This window comes from Argopecten irradians, chromosome 7 (genome assembly GCF_041381155.1).
Source record: "Argopecten irradians isolate NY chromosome 7, Ai_NY, whole genome shotgun sequence".
NCBI lineage: Eukaryota > Metazoa > Mollusca > Bivalvia > Pectinida > Pectinidae > Argopecten > Argopecten irradians.
Genome location: NC_091140.1, coordinates 1,939,066 through 1,961,960, shown reverse-complemented (window position 1 = coordinate 1,961,960; position 22,895 = coordinate 1,939,066). Strand labels below are relative to the sequence as shown.

At 37.5% G+C, this 22,895-nt stretch overlaps 1 protein-coding gene across 1 annotated transcript; it reads right to left on the bottom strand.

Moving 5' to 3' along the window:
- Nucleotides 1–7,045: 7,045 nt before the first annotated feature.
- LOC138327008 (cartilage matrix protein-like) lies at nucleotides 7,046–21,643 on the bottom strand. The gene is made up of 5 exons (XM_069272970.1): nucleotides 21,364–21,643; nucleotides 13,942–14,502; nucleotides 13,465–13,647; nucleotides 8,477–8,594; nucleotides 7,046–7,678 (listed from the first exon to the last, which is right to left on the bottom strand). Exons 1-5 carry the CDS (start codon nucleotides 21,437–21,439, stop codon nucleotides 7,645–7,647), a joined length of 972 nt encoding a protein of 323 aa, XP_069129071.1. The 5' UTR covers nucleotides 21,440–21,643; the 3' UTR covers nucleotides 7,046–7,644.
- Nucleotides 21,644–22,895: the final 1,252 nt, after the last annotated feature.

Below are 22,895 nucleotides of genomic sequence, written 5' to 3'. Positions count from 1 at the left end.
CCTCTACCGAAAATGTCTTTACCCTGGAAACATGTCCTCTACCGAAAATGTCTTTACCTGGAAACATGTCCTCTACCGAAAATGTCTTTACCTGGAAACATGTCCTCTACCGAAAATGTCTTTACCTGGAAACATGTCCTCTACCGAAAATGTCTTTACCTGGAAACATGTCCTCTACCGAAAATGTCTTTACCTGGAAACATGTCCTCTACCGAAAATGTCTTTACCTGGAAACATGCCCTTGACCGAAGATGTCTTTACCTGGAAACATGTCCTCTACCGAAAATGTCTTTACCTGGAAACATGTCCTCTACCGAAAATGTCTTTACCTGGAAACATGTCCTCTACCGAAAATGTCTTTACCTGGAAACATGTCCTCTACCGAAAATGTCTTTACCCTGGAAACATGTCCTCTACCGAAAATGTCTTTACCTGGAAACATGTCCTCTACCGAAAATGTCTTTACCTGGAAACATGTCCTCTACCGAAAATGTCTTTACCTGGAAACATGTCCTCTACCGAAAATGTCTTTACCTGGAAACATGTCCTCTACCGAAAATGTCTTTACCTGAAACATGTACGAAAATGTCCTTTACCGAAAATGTCTTTACCTGTCTTTACCTGAAACATGTCCTCTACCGAAAATGTCTTTACCTGGAAACATGTCCTCTACCGAAAATGTCTTTACCTGGAAACATGTCCTCTACCGAAAATGTCTTTACCTGGAACATGTCCTCTACCGAAAATGTCTTTACCTGGAAACATGTCCTCTACCGAAAATGTCTTTACCTGGAAACATGTCCTCTACCGAAAATGTCTTTACCTGGAAACATGTCCTCTACCGAAAATGTCTTTACCTGGAAACATGTCCTCTACCGAAAATGTCTTTACCTGGAAACATGTCCTTGACCGAAAATGTCTTTACCTGGAAACATGTCCTCTACCGAAAATGTCTTTACCTGGAAACATGTCCTCTACCGAAAATGTCTTTACCTGGAAACATGTCCTCTACCGAAAATGTCTTTACCTGGAAACATGTCCTCTACCGAAAATGTCTTTACCTGGAAACATGTCCTCTACCGAAAATGTCTTTACCCTGGAAACATGTCCTCTACCGAAAATGTCTTTACCTGGAAACATGTCCTCTACCGAAAATGTCTTTACCTGGAAACATGTCCTCTACCGAAAATGTCTTTACCCTGGAAACATGTCCTCTACCGAAAATGTCTTTACCTGGAAACATGTCCTCTACCGAAAATGTCTTTACCTGGAAACATGTCCTCTACCGAAAATGTCTTTACCTGGAAACATGTCCTCTACCGAAAATGTCTTTACCTGGAAACATGTCCTCTACCGAAAATGTCTTTACCTGGAAACATGTCCTCTACCGAAAATGTCTTTACCTGGAAACATGTCCTCTACCGAAAATGTCTTTACCTGGAAACATGTCCTCTACCGAAAATGTCTTTACCTGGAAACATGTCCTCTACCGAAAATGTCTTTACCCTTTGAAACATGTCCTCTACCGAAAATGTCTTTACCTGGAAACATGTCCTCTACCGAAAATGTCTTTACCTGGAAACATGTCCTCTACCGAAAATGTCTTTACCTGGAAACATGTCCTCTACCGAAAATGTCTTTACCTGGAAACATGTCCTCTACCGAAAATGTCTTTACCTGGAAACATGTCCTCTACCGAAAATGTCTTTACCTGGAAACATGTCCTCTACCGAAAATGTCTTTACCTGGAAACATGTCCTCTACCGAAAATGTCTTTACCCTGGAAACATGTCCTCTACCGAAAATGTCTTTACCCTGGAAACATGTCCTCTACCGAAAATGTCTTTACCCTGGAAACATGTCCTCTACCGAAAATGTCTTTACCTGGAAACATGTCCTCTACCGAAAATGTCTTTACCTGGAAACATGTCCTCTACCGAAAATGTCTTTACCTGGAAACATGTCCTCTACCGAAAATGTCTTTACCTGGAAACATGTCCTCTACCGAAAATGTCTTTACCTGGAAACATGTCCTCTACCGAAAATGTCTTTACCTGGAAACATGTCCTCTACCGAAAATGTCTTTACCTGGAAACATGTCCTCTACCGAAAATGTCTTTACCTGGAAACATGTCCTCTACCGAAAATGTCTTTACCTGGAAACATGTCCTCTACCGAAAATGTCTTTACCTGGAAACATGTCCTCTACCGAAAATGTCTTTACCTGGAAACATGTCCTCTACCGAAAATGTCTTTACCTGGAAACATGTCCTCTACCGAAAATGTCTTTACCTGGAAACATGTCCTCTACCGAAAATGTCTTTACCTGGAAACATGTCCTCTACCGAAAATGTCTTTACCTGGAAACATGTCCTCTACCGAAAATGTCTTTACCTGGAAACATGTCCTCTACCGAAAATGTCTTTACCTGGAAACATGTCCTCTACCGAAAATGTCTTTAGCTGGAAACATGCCCTCTACCGAAAATGCCTTTACCCTGGAAACATGTCTCTTCCGAAAATGTCTTTACCTGGAAACATGTCCTCTACCGAAAATGTCTTTACCTGGAAACATGTCCTCTACCGAAAATGTCTTTACCTGAAAACATGTCCTCTACCGAAAATGTCTTTACCTGGAAACATGTCCTCTACCGAAAATGTCTTTACCTGGAAACATGTCCTCTACCGAAAATGTCTTTACCTGGAAACATGTCCTCTACCGAAAATGTCTTTACCTGGAAACATGTCCTCTACCGAAAATGTCTTTACCTGGAAACATGTCCTCTACCGAAAATGTCTTTACCTGGAAACATGTCCTCTACCGAAAATGTCTTTACCTGGAAACATGTCCTCTACCGAAAATGTCTTTACCTGGAAACATGTCCTCTACCGAAAATGTCTTTACCTGGAAACATGTCCTCTACCGAAAATGTCTTTACCTGGAAACATGTCCTCTACCGAAAATGTCTTTACCTGGAAACATGTCCCTACGAAAATGTCATGTCCATGCTTACCGAAAATGTCTTTACCTGGAAACATGTCCTCTACCGAAAATGTCTTTACCTGGAAACATGTCCTCTACCGAAAATGTCTTTACCTGGAAACATGTCCTCTACCGAAAATGTCTTTACCTGGAAACATGTCCTCTACCGAAAATGTCTTTACCTGGAAACATGTCCTCTACCGAAAATGTCTTTACCCTGGAAACATGTCCTCTACCGAAAATGTCTTTACCCTGGAAACATGTCCTCTACCGAAAATGTCTTTACCTGGAAACATGTCCTCTACCGAAAATGTCTTTACCTGGAAACATGTCCTCTACCGAAAATGTCTTTACCTGGAAACATGTCCTCTACCGAAAATGTCTTTACCTGGAAACATGTCCTCTACCGAAAATGTCTTTACCTGGAAACATGTCCTCTACCGAAAATGTCTTTACCTGGAAACATGTCCTCTACCGAAAATGTCTTTACCTGGAAACATGTCCTCTACCGAAAATGTCTTTACCTGGAAACATGTCCTCTACCGAAAATGTCTTTACCTGGAAACATGTCCTCTACCGAAAATGTCTTTACCTGGAAACATGTCCTCTACCGAAAATGTCTTTACCTGGAAACATGTCCTCTACCGAAAATGTCTTTACCCTGGAAACATGTCCTCTACCGAAAATGTCTTTACCTGGAAACATGTCCTCTACCGAAAATGTCTTTACCTGGAAACATGTCCTCTACCGAAAATGTCTTTACCTGGAAACATGTCCTCTACCGAAAATGTCTTTACCTGGAAACATGTCCTCTACCGAAAATGTCTTTACCTGGAAACATGTCCTCTACCGAAAATGTCTTTACCTGGAAACATGTCCTCTACCGAAAATGTCTTTACCTGGAAACATGTCCTCTACCGAAAATGTCTTTACCTGGAAACATGTCCTCTACCGAAAATGTCTTTACCTGGAAACATGTCCTCTACCGAAAATGTCTTTACCTGGAAACATGTCCTCTACCGAAAATGTCTTTACCTGGAAACATGTCCTTGACCGAAAATGTCTTTACCTGGAAACATGTCCTCTACCGAAAATGTCTTTACCTGGAAACATGTCCTCTACCGAAAATGTCTTTACCTGGAAACATGTCCTCTACCGAAAATGTCTTTACCTGGAAACATGTCCTCTACCGAAAATGTCTTTACCTGGAAACATGTCCTCCGAAAATGTCTTTACCGAAAACATGTCCTTACCGAAATGTCTTCTGGAAACATGTCCTCTACCGAAAATGTCTTTACCTGGAAACATGTCCTCTACCGAAAATGTCTTTACCTGGAAACATGTCCTCTACCGAAAATGTCTTTACCTGGAAACATGTCCTCTACCGAAAATGTCTTTACCTGGAAACATGTCCTCTACCGAAAATGTCTTTACCTGGAAACATGTCCTCTACCGAAAATGTCTTTACCTGGAAACATGTCCTCTACCGAAAATGTCTTTACCTGGAAACATGTCCTCTTGACCGAAAATGTCTTTACCCTGGAAACATGTCCTCTACCGAAAATGTCTTTACCCTGGAAACATGTCCTCTACCGAAAATGTCTTTACCCTGGAAACATGTCCTCTACCGAAAATGTCTTTACCTGGAAACATGTCCTCTACCGAAAATGTCTTTACCCTGGAAACATGCCCTTGACCGAAGATGTCTTTACCCTGGAAACATGTCCTCTACCGAAAATGTCTTTACCCTGGAAACATGTCCTCTACCGAAAATGTCTTTACCTGGAAACATGTCCTCTACCGAAAATGTCTTTACCTGGAAACATGTCCCTCTACCGAAAATGTCTTTACCTGGAAACATGTCCTCTACCGAAAATGTCTTTACCTGGAAACATGTCCTCTACCGAAAATGTCTTTACCTGAAACATGTCCTCTACCGAAAATGTCTTTACCTGGAAACATGTCCTCTACCGAAAATGTCTTTACCTGGAAACATGTCCTCTACCGAAAATGTCTTTACCTGGAAACACATGTCCTCTACCGAAAATGTCTTTACCTGGAAACATGTCCTCTACCGAAAATGTCTTTACCTGGAAACATGTCCTCTACCGAAAATGTCTTTACCCTGGAACCGACATGTCCTCTACCGAAAATGTCTTTACCTGGAAACATGCCTCTACCGAAAATGTCTTTACCTGGAAACATGTCCTTACCGAAAATGTCTTTTACCTGGAAACATGTCCTCTACCGAAAATGTCTTTACCTGGTTTAGAAGGAAAAAAAAGAACAAAATATTCCCCAATATTTTGGATATATACATAAAATAGAGAAATCATGTTGCAAAAGAGTGGGGTTTGAAAGCATTCCTTGGGAATAGTTATCTTCTTGAAAGGTGTTATAGCTTGAGGTATAGTTGCAGCAAAGTCTATTATAATTATCACCTACTACTGTGGAATAGTTACCTTTTGCTGTGGAATAGATTGTGAACTATTCCACGGGAAAAGGTAACTATTCTACAGTTGAAAGTGAATGCAGTGACTCAGGTGAACATAACTTAGCATGTAATCAGAAATACATCCCCATTCATTAAATGCTCGGAAAGACGGATTAAAGATTAACCCACGCACTTGTCAACGTTGTTGTGATGTATTTGTAAACTTATTTTCATAATACCGATATACATATATATATATATATAAAAGAAGAGGAGATTAAATCCCATGAGACAAATGCTGACTTTTCTGCGAAAATGAAATTACAGAAGCTCGACATGTTTTTTCCATATTTTGTATATCCAAATCACTTCATATTTCATACAAACAAATTTACATCCCAACACCTTTCAAGAGGATAATAATTCCCAATGAATACTTTCAAAATAACCACTCTTTTGCAACATGATTTCACTATTTTGTGTACATGTATATATCCAAAATATTGGGGATTATTTTGCTGTTTTTGTCTTCTAAACTCAGCTCTAAGGTATCTGCTGCATGGGAAAAGATTTTTACCCAAATCACTTCAAATTCATATCCGCACTACTGCATATACAGAGCTACATATTTATGGTCCTCCATGTTGAACACTGAAAACTAAACTGAGTAAATGTTTCAGTGTGAGTACCATATAGTACCTGTGCATGGATCTTTAAAAGAAATCATGCGAATCATAATTCTTGTTCTCCGAGTGAGGTAAATTAATGAATAATGAATAGGTCTCAATGTTTAAATAGGTAGTAAGGGTTTACCTGGAGCTGTGGAATAGTTAAACAATATCCAGTGTAATAGTGGAGAGTACCAGTGACATTCAGTGCCATGTTTTAAGTATGAGAAACACCGAAAACTGTGGAATAGTCAAGATAATGAATAATTCTCGGCCCTTACAGGCCTCGAACAATTCATTATCTTGACTATTTCACAGTTGTCGGTGTTTCTCCTATACATATATGTATATCGGTATTATGAAAACAAGTTTACATATACTGTTCGATCACAACAACGTTGACAAGTACCTGGGTTAATCTTTAATCCATCTCTCCGAGGATTTAATGAATGAGGATGTATTTCTGATTACATGCTAAGCTATGTTCACCTGAGTCACTACATTCACCTTTAACTGTGGAATAGTTACCTTTTCCCGTGGAATAGTTCACAAACTAATTCATAGCAAAAGGTAACTATTCCACAGTAGTAGGTGCTAATAGTAGACTTTGCTCCGACTATATCTCAAGCTATAACAATAGATGACATCACAGCCATGTTTTAAGATGTATATGACCTCGAAACAAGATGAATTGTTCATAGAAAACCTTGTAACAAGGTGTTATGCTCAGGTACACATACCTCAACAAAATTCCCTGATCTGTTGAAGACACGTGACAAGTTGTTATGTACATGCACACATACCTCAACATTTTTTTTTATCTGATGAAGACACGTGACAAGTTGTTATGCACATGCACACATACCTCAACAAATTTCCCTGGTCTGGTGAACACACGTTTTTACATTATGTTGATCATATAATCAAGGATTATTCTGTTATTCACTTAAAGAAAATACTAAAATTTAATATCATTTTGTAAGGTATATTCAGCAGACAATAAATAGACAAATTAACATTGAGTGTACCTAATCAGGAAAGTCTATTTTCGGGAAGCTTACAAACTCTATAATCTACTGAAATCAAGGCATATGCCAAACAGTACATTGAGATATCGGTAGAATCGTTAGACTCAAATCAGGACATGAAGCACCAGATGAATGATAGTTCATGGAAATATACCGATGGTATTCATGTTGTGGTCTGTGTTATCATTATTTCTGTTTTGTTTGATCCAGTGTTTTGAGCGGTCGACGGGGCCCCACTATAGATAATTACATATCCAGTTAGAAGTGCTTTTGAATTTGAAGTGAAGACTCAAACTTTCCATGGCGAGCCGGACATACTAATGTCACGGAGGTATATTAAGACTGGCAGACCGTATATTCATTACGGTAGTTACTGCGATGGTCTGTATGTCATCAGAAATGATCAGCATTATAGGACTCGTCCATTGTAATATGCCGCCATGGTCAAACGGCAATACCACTTTATTCGAGTGTCAGCGTCTTTGTTCCGGCTGAATGATTCTTAATAAGTATCGATGGTGTAGGTCGGATATCACGCCCATGCTGTTGTTTTCTTAGGGGAAACCCTGTATAAAACAAAACACGTGTTAAAACATTTTAATTCAGAAGTAACTATCATAGGTAACAATCAAGGAAGCTAAAAAACAAAAGTGATATCAGATATCATAAATTTCAACTACAATATCAAGGTTAAAAAGCTCCCCACCAAGGTACATGTAGTTGTCTATAACGGAAACGGCGGGAGGACTGGGCACCTAGATGGTTAGTTCCCTACCAATGCCTGAATCAAAGCCAAAACTTTATTTTTCACTTTCGGATATGTTTGACATTAAAGCTAGCTAGAGTATTCATTTAAAATTCCGTGATGCAGTTGCTCAATGAAAAGCTTGCAAACAAAAGAAAACAATAATAGAGGAACTGAGACAGATGTTACAGAAATAATAGCACACATTGGAATGTAGTTACGGCACAACTACAGTGCAATCTGTCTATAAAGGCAGGAGGAGCCGATCTTTATGTAAGATCGGACATAAAAGTATAAAAAAAAATCAGTTACTAATGTAGCTGATCAGGCCCTGATTTCTCGAAACAACAGTGCTGACTTAAGTCAAAACCTAGGTTTTTCTCCTTATGTAACTTATATGAAAATGTATGACTTAAGCCCGATTTGGACTAATGTTTGTTTCGAGAATCGGGGCCAGGTCATAATCGTCCGTAAAAGTTTTTAATAGTCTTCATCTGCGAACATATTTAACGCTCCTCGATGTGATCAAACTCTCGGAAGTCACCAGATATAACAATAATGAATAACGTCATGAGAATTAGTCTGAAGGCTAATTAAGAATCTGACACGTATTACTCACTTCAATTTGGTAAACGGCCATAGCTTCTTGTTGAGTCTGTAAATTAATCCTCCGCCTGTTGCCCCGACGGCAGCCACGGCCGCAGCTGTTGTCACTCCGGCAATGATGGCAGTGTCATCTAAAGAAATATCAGTGAAAATTAAATATTATTTACTTAGAGAACATAATATATATACGCATTACTTCATAATCATTCCGTTTATCATTAAGCCCTAGAAACTAATTGGAAAATCAAGGGAGAGGAGTACTCATTTCAACAAACAACAACTGAACATCAGCACATGGTCGATCAAAAACAACACCTGAACATCATCACATGGTCGATCAAAAACAACCACTGAACATCAGCACATGGTCGATCAAAAACAACACCTGAACATCAGCACATGGTCGATCAAAAACAACACCTGAACATCAGCACATGGTCGATCAAAAACAACACCTGAACATCAGCACATGGTCGATCAAAAACAACACCTGAACATCAGCACATGGTCGATCAAAAACAACACCTGAACATCAGCACATGGTCGATCAAAACAACACCTGAACATCAGCACATGGTCGATCAAAACAACACCTGAACATCAGCACATGGTCGATCAAAAACACACCTGAACATCAGCACATGGTCGATCAAAAACAACACCTGAACATCAGCACATGGTCGATCAAAAACACAACAGCACAGGCGATGAACATCAGCACAATGGTCGATCAAAACAACACCTGAACATCAGCACATGGTCGATCAAAAACAACACACTGAACATCAGCACATGGTCGATCAAAAACACATGACATCAGCACATGGTCGATCAAAACAACACCTGAACATCAGCACATGGTCGATCAAAACAACACCTGAACATCAGCACATGGTCGATCAAAAACAACACCTGACATCAGCAGCTCAAAACAACACTACTAGCACATGGTCGATCAAAAACGACACCTGAACATCAGCACATGGTCGATCAAAAACAACACCTGAACATCAGCACATGGTCAATCAAAACAACACCTGAACATCAGCACATGGTCGATCAAAACAACACCTGAACATCAGCACATGGTCGATCAAAACACAACACCTGAGTATAAGCACATGGTCGATCAAAAACAACACCTTAACATCAGCACATGGTCTATCAAAAACAACACATAAGCGTCAGCACATGGTCTATCAAAAACAACACCTGAACATCAGCACATGGTCGATCAAAAACAACATCAGCACATGGTCGATCAAAAACAACACCTGAACATCAGCACATGGTCGATCAAAAACAACACCTGAACATCAGCACATGGTCGATCAAAAACAACACCTGAACATCAGCACATGGTCGATCAAAAACAACACCTGAGCATCAGCACAGGGTCGATCAAAAACGACACCTGAGCATCAGCACATGGTCGATCAAAAACAACACCTGAACATCAGCACATGGTCGATCAAAACAACACCTGCACATCAGCACATGGTCGATCAAAAACAACACCTGAGCATCAGCACAGGGTCGATCAAAAACGACACCTGAACATCAGCACAGGGTCGATCAAAACAACACCTGAAGATCAGCACATGGTCGATCAAAAACAACACCTGAACATCAGCACATGGTCGATCAAAAAACAACACCTGAAAATCAGCACATGGTCGATCAAAAAACAACCACTGAACATCAGCACATGGTCGATCAAAAACAACACCTGACAATGAAAATCAGCACATGGTCGATCAAAAACAACACCTGAAAATCAGCACATGGTCGATCAAAAAACAACACCTGAAAATCAGCACATGGTCGATCAAAAAACAACACCTGAACATCAGCACATGGTCGATCAAAAACAACACCTGAAAATCAGCACATGGTCGATCAAAAACAACCACTGAGCATCAGCACATGGTCTATCAAAAACGACACCTGAGCATCAGCACATGGTCGATCAAAAACAACACCTGAACATTAGCACATGGTCGATCAAAACAACACACTGAACATCAGCACATGGTCGATCAAAACAACACCTGAACATCAGCACATGGTCTATCAAAAACAATACATAAGCGTCAGCACATGGTCTATCAAAAACAACACCTGAACATCAGCACATGGTCGATCAAACACAACACACTGAGCATCAGCACATGGTCGATCAAAACAACACCTGAACATTAGCACATGGTCGATCAAACACAACACCTGAACATCAGCACATGGTCGATCAAAAACAACACCTGAACATCAGCACATGGTCGATCAAAACAACACCTGAACATCAGCACATGGTCGATCAAAAACAACATCAGCACATGGTCGATCAAACATAACACCTGAACATCAGCACATGGTCGATCAAAAACAACATCAGCACATGGTCGATCAAACACAACACCTGAAAATCAGCACATGGTCGATCAAAAAACAACACCTGAAAATCAGCACATGGTCGATCAAAAAACAACACCTGAACATCAGCACATGGTCGATCAAAAACAACACCTGAACATCAGCACATGGTCTATCAAAAACGACACCTGAGCATCAGCACATGGTCGATCAAAAACAACACCTGAACATCAGCACATGGTCGATCAAAACAACACCTGAAAATCAGCACATGGTCGATCAAAAACAACACCTGAAAATCAGCACATGGTCGATAAAAAAACAACACCTGAACATCAGCACATGGTCGATCAAAAAACAACCACTGAACATCAGCACATGGTCGATCAAAAACAACACCTGAAAATCAGCACATGGTCGATCAAAAACAACCACTGAGCATCAGCACATGGTCTATCAAAAACGACACCTGAGCATCAGCACATGGTCGATCAAAAACAACACCTGAACATTAGCACATGGTCGATCAAAACAACACCTGAAAATCAGCAACATGGTCGATCAAAAACAACACCAGAAAATCAGCACATGGTCGATCAAAACAACACCTGAACATCAGCACATGGTCGATCAAAACAACACCTGAGCATCAGCACATGGTCTATCAAAAACAACACCTGAACATCAGCACATGGTCGATCAAAAACAACACCTGAGCATCAGCACATGGTCGATAAAAAAACAACACCTGAACATCAGCACATGGTCGATCAAAAAACAACCACTGAACATCAGCACATGGTCGATCAAAAACAACACCTGAAAATCAGCACATGGTCGATCAAAAACAACACCTGAACATCAGCACATGGTCGATCAAAAACAACACCTGAACATCAGCACATGGTCGATCAAAACAACACCTGAACATCAGCACATGGTCGATCAAAAACAACACCTGAACATCAGCACATGGTCGATCAAAAACAACACCTGAACATCAGCACATGGTCGATCAAAAACAACACCTGAACATCAGCACATGGTCGATCAAAAACAACACCTGAAAATCAGCACATGGTCGATCAAAAACAACACCTGAACATCAGCACATGGTCGATCAAAAAACAACACCTGAAAATCAGCACATGGTCGATCAAAAACAACACCTGAAAATCAGCACATGGTCGATCAAAAACAACATCAGCACATGGTCGATCAAACACAACACCTGAAAATCAGCACATGGTCGATCAAAACAACATCAGCACAAGGTCGATCAAAAACAACACCTGAACATCAGCACATGGTCGATCAAAAACAACCACTGAACATCAGCACATGGTCGATCAAAAACAACACCTGAACATCAGCACATGGTCGATCAAAACAACACCTGAACATCAGCACATGGTCGATCAAAAATAACACCTGAACATTAGCACATGGTCGATCAAAAAGCCAAAAGGAACTATACTGTACCATAATACAATACACCAGGTCTTTTGTAAGTATCATCAATGATACCATGATTACTGAAGGGGACTGCAATTCACTATAAACTATGTGGAGGTGAAAACTTTTTCACTTATCTTATATTTAGTACGAGCTAAAGCCAGGTATACCTTTATCGCCTAAATCATGTATCAAACTGATATATTATGTAAGATATCTCATATAGAAATGAAATAAGATATCTTATATATGTATATAATTATATATCATATAGTATATAAGATATCTTATTTATTTCTATATAAGATATCTTATAGAATAAGTAAGATATCTTATAAAGTATATAAGATATCTTATAAAGTATAAAAGATATCTCATACAGAAATTTAATAAGATATATAAGATATCTCATATAGTATATAAGATATCTTATTTAATTTCCTATTTTTAATATATAAGATATCTTACAAAATTGAAGTCTCGTCGCTATATAAGATTGCTTATGTAGAATGAGATTTCGTAGCATTTTACACCTAAAAACTAATTTCTCTCTCGAGCCTCATTCGGAGCATTTCGGGTTACATCTTAGAATCGTTCGCAATGACAGAGATGGCACTGAAAGGGAGAATCAGCCGCTGTTTGGTTGCATTCAACGATGTATTGAAAACGCAGAAGCAGTTAATTCCCATCACTAATTGTCAGTTAATAACTATATTGGTTATAATGGTGACCTATTTATTACATGCATACTTTTGTCTCGTTCAACCAAACGCTTGATACTGGCGTAGCATGCGAAGGCAACAAGTGTCTGGATGATACTGTACAGCTCTCTGTAACTTCCGGGTAGGGAGACTTCATTTCTGGGCCTTTGTTGAAATCTCGTTCCTATATAAGATATCTTATATAACAAGGAGATTTCAATTAAATAAAATATCTTATATATTTATAAGATATCTTATATATTTATATAACTTATAACTTAAATGAGATATCTTATATAAGATATAGGATTAATTAAAAATATATATAAGATATCTTATATAGTATATTATATACATACATTGAAATTAAGGATCGACATTGCTCTTTGAATAAATGTCATGTTGGCTTGCCATAATCCTCGGCACTGCCTATAACACACTACTCTCCCCAATGGCCACTGTATAAACCTACCGCCCTCGTCACTGTCTATGAACACACTACTCTCCCCACTTGCCCCCGCGCTTGATGCCGTCGTTGTTGTTGTTGTTGTGGTGGTGGTGGTGGTGGTAGTCACTGCTCCTCCACCCTTACCTACAAACACTGTGGTTGTGGTTTGGTCACAGTCACCAGCGACAGATAAAGACACGGATGAATCTGTACAATATAAACATGTTCGTATTTAAGTGGTGGTGCATCTCTTTGTCCTACATTGATCAGACGACGAGGATGACGTTTGTCTTCAGTATGTCATAAAACACTTGTGAGTAAGGAACTTTATCATTGATATAAGGCATAAACTTACTCAAGAAAAAGTATAATGAACCGAGAAGAAAAACAGAAAAACAAAAACAGCATTTAATCATCTAGTAAGACTCCAAGTAGGAGAAGGAGCTGGGGGAGGGTATTTTGTTATGAAATAAACAAACCAATCCAGTCATTGACACTGACCTATCTTGGCGGCGATATTTGGTACGAGATTACAGATGTAGTTGAAGTAGGTGACGTACAGTACATTATCAGAATCCGGATCACTGGCGATGTTGAGTAATTCTTGTGTTGTAGAACTAAGGTCGGAGCCTATACCAATCACATAGATAATACTCCCAGTAATGGAGCTCCGGATAAGGTCGGCTGCTGTGGTGGTTTCTGCTGCATTCTGGGACAGTCCGTCTGTCATTACGACCACGATAGGATCAGCGTCCCCTCTCACGCCCTTCCCAGCCGTGAACGAAGTACTCTGTACATAGTTGAGGGCGTCGGCTGTAAAAGTGCCACCGTTTGTAGTTATAGAAGATTTCAGTCCATCGATAGCTGTAAGAAGGTTGGCCTGAGTTGTATAGTCATCCAGGTCGAATTCCTCGTTGTAAGTGTCCGAGAAACTGACCACTGAAACCTGGACATCCCCAGTACCTATGGTCAAAGCGGTGACCACGTCCTTGAGGAAGTCTATTGCCGTGTCAAAGTCGGCCTGTGCAATACTCCCTGACTTATCCACAACGAACACCACATCTAAAAAGAAGAAATGTTTCATTGAGTAAGTGAAAGTTTGATCCGAGTATTGACTGATTACTTTGTTACTCTTATAAAAGGTGATTTACAGCACAAACTGATAGGCAAATGTCTCGGCTATGTTTGATGTGACTCTCTTCTATGGACCACCTTTAAAAATACTTTTGTAATGTTTGATAATGCTATCCAGGGCCTTGTACAACGATGACTAATAATAAAATGATGTAATCTAAAGTCATTTTTATTTAACAAGGGTTCATTATCACTAGTTAGCAATTGTCCGTATATAAGCAAGAGATAGGGTTAGATAAGCAAGGGAGAATGTATTGAAAGAGAGACTTATAGAACGGATCAAGCAATGTTAAACTAAGTTTAATCTTGTGAATTGCTATTTTTCTCGTCTGTAGGTGAAATTCTATAGTTTGATTTTAACTAGTATTCCGTCAAAATGGTTGACGAAATTTGCATTAATTAACTTTTAAAGCACGGTTACCTTTTTACAGATTAACTTTTTATCCATCAGTTAACAACTTTTTGACATAAAATTGGCCCCTTGAAGGTTTTCATAACATAATTATACAAAGATGTGGTCGTACCATCTTCGCATAGCCATACATGTATATAGTTTAGACAAATCAGCGAACTGTGAAAATAATGTCATGATTAAATTATAAAACCACTTGAAGTAACAGGACAAAGAATATTGCAAACTTTCCTTAATAAGTCTGACCTAGTTTTTACCCACTCCTAGATAAGTCGGACCTAATTTCTACCCACTCCTAGATAAGTATGACCTATATTCTACCCAGTCCTAGATAAGACTGACCTAGTTTCTACCCACTCCTAGATAAATTTGACCTAGTTTCTTCCCTCTCCTTGATAAGACTGACCTAGTTTCTACCCACTCCTAGATAAGTCTGACCTAGTGTTACACACTTCTAGATAAGTCAGACCTAGTTTCTATCCACTCCTAGATAAAGTTGACCTAGTTTCTACCCAGTTCTAGATAAGGCTGATCTATTTTGTACCCAGTCCTACATAAGGCTAACCTATTTTCTACCCAGTCCTAGATAAAGCTGCCTATTTTTCACCCAGTCCTAGATAAGTCTTACCTTTTTTCTACCCAGTACTAGATAAGGCTGAACTATTTTCTACGCAGTCCTAGATAAGTATGACCAATTCTCTACCCAGTCCTAGATAAAGCTGACCTACTTTCTACCCAGTCCTAGATAAGTGTGACCTATATTCTACCTAGTCCTAGATGAGTATGACCTATTTTCTTCCCATTCTTAGATAAGGCTGACGTATTTTCTACCCAGTCCTAGACATGGCTGACCTATATTCTACCCATTCCTTGATAAGTGTGACCTATTTTCTAACCAGACCTAGATAAGGCTGACCTTTTTATACCTGCTCCTAGATAATTCTGACCTATATTCTACCGAGTCCTAAATAAGTTTGACCTATATTCTACATAGTCCTAGATAAGGTTTGACCTAATTTGTATCAAGTCCTGGATAAGGCTGACCTATTTTCTACCCAGTTCTAGATAAGTTTGACCTATTATCTACCTAGTCCTAAGTAAGTCTGACCTATATTCTACCCAGTCCTAGATAAGTGTGACCTATTTTCTACCCAGTCCTAGATAAGTGTGACCTATTTTATACCCACTCCTTGATACGTCTGACCTAGTTTCTACCCAGTCCTAGATAAGGGAGACCTTGTTTCTACCCAACCCTAGATAAGTATGACCTATTTTCTCCCACTTCTAAATAAGTATGACCTATTTTCTACCCAGTCCTAGATAAGTTTGACCTATTTTCTACCCACTCCTAGATAAGGCTGACCTATTTTCTACCCACCCCGAGATAAGTATGACCTATTTTCTCCCACTTCTAGATAAGGATGACCTATTTATTTCCCATTCCTAGATAAGTCTGACCTAGTTTCTACCCACTCCTAGATAAGTCTCTCTTTTGGGGCTCATCAATGCCTCTCAACAAGTCCCCTGACTTTCAACTAGGCCGAATTTATGCGAAATACATATGTACCTGCGAAAAGCCTGACCTATTTTCTACCCAGTCCTAGATAAGGCTGACAAAGACAAAAGAAAACATTTTGACTTTTATTAAACGAATTATTGTCGCACCAAAATCTTTTTAGGGGATATGTAACAGTATGAAACAATTGGATTATTATCAAGCTCTATTCAACTATTGGAGGAAAAAGAAATATGAAATGAAAAAAAAATATATGCCGGAAACTTTAAATGTAAGTCAATTGTACATGAATTTACAATCAATTTCATTTGTATAATTTCAAAGTGATCTGTTCAAACTTTTCCCTACAATAATTTGAAGTTGCTATTCAGATATCATATGATAACTTAAACATTAATTATTTTAAGCTTTTTGGTGTTTATTTAGATAAATGTGATCTCCTTATTGCACTATCTTTTGAAAAATCTTGTCAACTTTGGTTAGTTGATCTATTGATTGATTGACCTAATCATTAGAACAAGTTGAGTAATGATTATCTCCCCTCTCTTACAACATTGGTTACTATGGTTGACTGCACACATGTCCAGCCCCTTTCATGGCCCCTAATTGGGCGGATTAAACCCCTTTCATGGCCATGTTATCCTGATTGGTCTTGAACGGGGATTATGTGTTGACTCTACTGTGGCAGTAAGAGATTAATTGGCCACACCTTTCCTTTGTGAGAAGTATGCAGTAATGCCTACATGTCCTCTATCACAGGCCAATTGAGTGGATAGGAATGGCATAGTTAGGTATTACTGCATACTTCCAACCTCTCACAAAGGAAAAGTGTGGCCGATAAATGTCTTGCTACCACAGTTGAGTCCACAATAACCCATTTTCATGGCCAATCAGGATTACTTGACCATGAAAGGGACTGAATCCCCCATTCATGGCCAATCAGAATTATTACATGACCATGAAAGGGGTAGACATGTGTGTAGTCGACAATGATAACAAATGCTGTTAGAGAGGGGAGATAATCATTACCCACATTGTTCGAATGATTAGGTCAATCAATAGACCAACTAACCAATACTGACAAGAATTTTTAAATACAATGCAATAAGAAAATCACATTTATTTAAATGTACATCAAAAAGGTTCATTAATTATTATTTCAATTAATTATTATATGATAGCAACTTCGTATTGTAAGGAAAAGTTTTAACTCATCAACCTTTATATCAACAAATGATGCCTTGGTATTAATATGTATGCATTTTATCAATTGGAAGCACATATTGAATTGATTTTAAATAAAATTTACTTACATTTAAAGTTTCCAACAATTTCTTTTTTTATTTACCTATTTTTCTTGCAATCGCTAAACAGAGCTTGATAATAATCCAATTGTTTCATACTGTACATATCTCCTAAAACATTTTCATGCAGCATTTTGCATCAAAGTTTTTATCTCTACACGTAGCAAAACTCCTTGTGCTCCTTACAATGGACAATGGCAAACTGATGTATTAATATTGAGCAAGGAACCTAGCTCTAATACTGAAAAGTATTCACACGCATAATAGGTACAGGTAAATCATACAGAGAACAATGGGAGAGTCACGGGTATAGGGATGAAAAGGTGTGTATTTTTTTAATCAACCTGTCTTTTTGCTCGAGATTAAGAAGCATGCAGTAAGTCAGTTATTGCATGATTTCTCGTCACTCGAGACTTATTACTCGAATGCCATGCAATAACTTTTACTTGGTCAAGAAAGGGGATTATTTGTTGACTCTACTGTGGCAGTAAGAGATTTATTGGCCACACCTTTCTTTTGTGAGAAGTATGCAGTAATGCCTACATGTCCTTTATCACAGACCAATGGAGTGGATGGGAATAGCATAGATAGGTAACGTGCCACTAAGAACGAGAGGTGTTCTAACGACAACAATTACCGTACTTACCCCTGTCTTGTATTGTGTAATATACGTGACAGTTGTTTGAATTGGCGGCACATTTAAGTGTGAAGTAAATTATGTATAATTAGTTAAACAATGGAAATGATATATTGTCTTACACCTGATATCAGGCCGTTTTAATATATATGGTGAGATGTTTGTAACATTTCGTACCTACCACGAGGATTTTAAAACAATTTTATAATACGATAGGGAGAAGATAAGACATTACGTTTAAAGTCGAAATGCACTTCTACAGATTTAGTCCTTAAATGGTCGTTATGTGTTTTTGTAAATGAAAATATCAAAATTGCAACACAATATTGACAATATCTTTTTTATACATTTTAATTGGTGGATATCAATTATATCACCTGATACAGTAACTACGCAGACAAAGTCCAAACACCCATGGGAACAAGTGGTGGGGGAACAAGTGGGTGGACTTTTCAAAGGGCTGATGAATTATTTCAAACATTCCCAATGTTAATTTTGGACAGAATTGCTGTCTGTTTTGGTGTCCAACTGATGTCCAATAGCTCTACAATATACATTGTCACTGTGCCCTCTATTACAGACACAGCGTTTTGATTGTAATGTCTGACTGAGGTACGTGTAATTGTATATATTTGGGACAGTAAAATAGCTAATTGGCCATTTTCAAACTGTAATAAACTGCATTATTGCTATTTAACAAGTGTAAGAATTAAATTAGAACCTCTGGATTATACAATTGTACAGAAAATACACCGTATGTACAAATGGTTATAGATAAATATGTACTTAGTTAAACATGTGGGATTTTGTAATACAGCTGACATCACGCCCCGAATTCATGTCCATGTAATTATCTAGATGATCTGAGAAAATTTGGCAACTTGCATGTGGTGATTTATGTATTCCAATATCGGTATACTATATCAAAACAATGGTGCTAGTAGAGAAATCGTTCTGCTGTGACTCTTATTTCAGGGGTAAATAATCGATGATTTTAACCATCGCATTGTTTTTGTATCCCCCAAAAAGAAAGGAAAATCATTAGTAATTTTTTTGTATTAGCGTTGTTGTAATTGTCGAAAATAATAAATGTGTATAATTGCAAAAACCGTGTTGTTGGAGATTCCTTAATCATTTGTGATTTTCAATTTTGATTCTCGAAAAGAAATGTGGTCAGCATTTTTATTATTGTTTTCTAATTCCTAATTAAGTGTGATATGTATCTTACGATGTATCTTAAGCTAAATAACCAACAATACCGCATGTTAACCAAATGATAATGATGTAAGAGCCTACCTATAACTGTTACGTACGTCTACCAATAGAAGGCCCATTCCTTTGTTAAGTGAGTGCCTGTATTGATATCAACCTTTACATATACTGTTCTCGTAGTTCACCATTCCGGGTCTGATAAATACAGAGCGGACAGAAAGGTTGTACATGAACCACTTAGATCATTATAGTTATTGTATAAAGTATCACAGCCCTGCCAGCGATCCCGATCCCTCTGTCACACAGACCTATATATGTATATCAGACGGATACATGAATGGAGTGATTCACACTATTGTTGGATAATGTCGTGTCAGTTTCGGAAAAAAATATAAATTGAAAAGACAGGCTCTAATAAATCTAATTGGTGTTTTTGTAATTTTACAAATCTGACTAATTTTTCGTTGTATTGTGCATGGACGCTTTTTCGTTTTCATGGTGTTTACATATTATTCAGACTTTATTTATCATTATCTATTACAACATAATTGTCCAAACGTGAAGGCTGATGAATATTTTGGGGTAGTGGTTTGGTCAATATAGTGATTTTATCGGGGGGAAAACAATACTCTTGTTAATCTTCATTTTCTATAATCTAATCAATCTATCTAACGATATATTTCTGATTATCCTATTGGTCATACACTGCCCTCAAAACGTTCTGTTACATATGCTAAAATGTTCTAGCAATTTATCTCTGAGAAAACTGTCGAAAAAACATTAATGAGTAAGAGAAGATAAATAAGTTGATAAATAATATAAACTGATGTCTGATCAATAAAGTTAATTAATAAATGATAAATAATAATTAATAAACTGCACGTGTAATAGAAATTTTTGGAGGGCAGTGTATATGCTGCATCATATTTTTCTCTAACATATATAACTCTTTTATTTTTTATCGTATTGGAATTACCCATTACACCTGTTAAGGTAAATCATCTACTTCTGATTATCCTATTGGTCATATATTCTGCATCATATTTTTTCTAACGTGGATAGCTTCTTTATTTATTTAGTTTTTAATCATTTTTTGCCTGATCGCTATTAAATATAATTTTCGGTAAGTTACATTCTATCCTTGAGGTTGTTTTTTTTTTGCCGTTGAGGTCCAACCGTCCTCTATAATGTCTGCAATAATTACGATAATAATGTGTAATACATAGTGAAATGTACAAGCTACGAAATACTCAAGACGAAACTAAACAACTTCACAACTGATGAAACTCGTATATTTACAATAAATATATATTTTTAAATTTTGTTTATAAAAGTGGTTTATTTGTAACTAAGTATCCACTACTATTTAGTTCCTGGTATCGCTGAAGAATCCTAAGTACTTTTATAAATAATTGCTTACATATTATATATATTGATATCTTGTATGTGTTTTGTTTTTTCTTTTATCTGAAGCATAGTTCAATTTCAATTTCCAAATATTTCATTGACAAAAATACATTAAAATGTCATTGGGATTAGACATCAGGCATAGCCTATCATAGTCTTAATGAAGTATAGTTAACTGAAATGAAATGGAATTTACACGTTCTTATCTCGTTTCCATTGCTACCATTAAGCACAAGTTAAACTTGAACAATTGACATATAGACAGTGTTTAAAAGACGAGGTAGATTGATAGAATCCTTACCTTTTTTCACGCTGACGACTCTGTATATAGAACACATAAGGATACATAATTTCAGGAGGCGAGTCGGCGTCAACATCTTCCAGTCTCTTACTGATAAACCATCATAATTATCTAATTTCCACCATGACGGATATCACAATTCCATATTCAACATTAAATCTGTCCCGGCTGTTTCGTTTCTGATGTTCACACACATATTCTAGATATATATTATATACTATCTATGGAAATATAGTACATACAGTCCACCCCGAGCCAATGATGTTAGATAAAGTTAAATAGACTAGTAAGACTTGGTGTAGGGTATCAAGTTTCCGTATCTATTTTGTTTGTTGGAAATATGACTTATATAACAATGCGTGTTCTAAAACAAAGGTCTGATTGAATAGACACCCACAGTGAGTATCATCTCAGTCAGCCGTGAAGTGGTCCACAACTATGGAGCTTTGTTAGCTTGGAATTCAGCTTAATAAATGTAACATAGATCTCAAAAGTACCAATATCACGCCGTTTTATTATTTGAAATACATGGAAATAACAAAGATGTTCCTTTAAAACAATCGTGTTCAATATGGAATTCAATTTGTTCATTCATAATTAACACCTGTTGGCTTTATAAGAAATGATTTACCTGAGCTGATCCGACCCACCTGGCCTAAACTAATCCTCTCACCTACTTTAGGTCGGTTTGTGTATATTCCACATGATAATGTTAAAACAATTGATTTAAATGTCATGTAAATCTTGATTAACGGAAACTCAGAAACCATGACTTGCATGGTACCGTGTCGACACGGAGATACTGAACGAAACTATATGAGTAGGCACGTCCTGAAGATATGTTGTTTTTGTGGTACACTTTTGTACTTTAAGTTGTTCTAATTTGTTATATCTATCTGCTGTTTGTTCTTTTAAAATTGTAAATAACATTGTGGAATTAAACTGAGTTTTGAAATACCAATATTATGAGGGACGAAATTTGGAGTAAGTGTCAAGAAAGACATTTGTGAAGCTGGATATACATGTATACTGGCCGACTAATGACCGAGATTTTCTGAGGACAGACAATATAGCTTAAAATGATATCTACATAAACATCCATAAATAATAAAACGTGTTTTAAAAAAAATTCTTATCAATTTACTAATAATACAAATATTATAACAAAGGCCGATAATTGAGTCGAGTTATCATGATATTCAGAATAAGCTATAAAAACCGTGATGTCTCCATCTGATTCCATGTTTAGATCGTCCCAATAAAACCCGCTGTGATAACATAATGATTAATCATGGTCTTTTGAACTCTTGTATCGACCACATTAATACACAGGTTGGTATTCCTAACCCGGATGTACGTCATCTTTTCTGAGAATGTTTCAAATCAAGATTTATCAATTTTAATTATATAAATTTTCAGATATTTTATAGATGTTATTGATGGCTTCTCCAAATATGTCACCGTGTACATTATCTAGAACCTTGGTAGTATGAATACAAACTGAAAACAATAATTTCAAACTGTTTTTGTTA

What these genes read in the sequence shown, in the direction of transcription:
- LOC138327008 (XM_069272970.1), bottom strand. Translation starts at nt 21,439, where the DNA reads ATGTTGACGCCGACTCGCCTCCTGAAATTATGTATCCTTATGTGTTCT. An exon ending in CATAGACAGTGACGAGGGCG is followed by an intron (nt 8,595 to 13,464) that starts GTAGGTTTATAC and finishes ATATTTCTTTAG; the next exon opens with ATGACACTGCCATCATTGCC. An exon ending in TGGCCGTTTACCAAATTGAA is followed by an intron (nt 7,679 to 8,476) that starts GTGAGTAATACG and finishes TGTTTTATACAG; the next exon opens with GGTTTCCCCTAAGAAAACAA.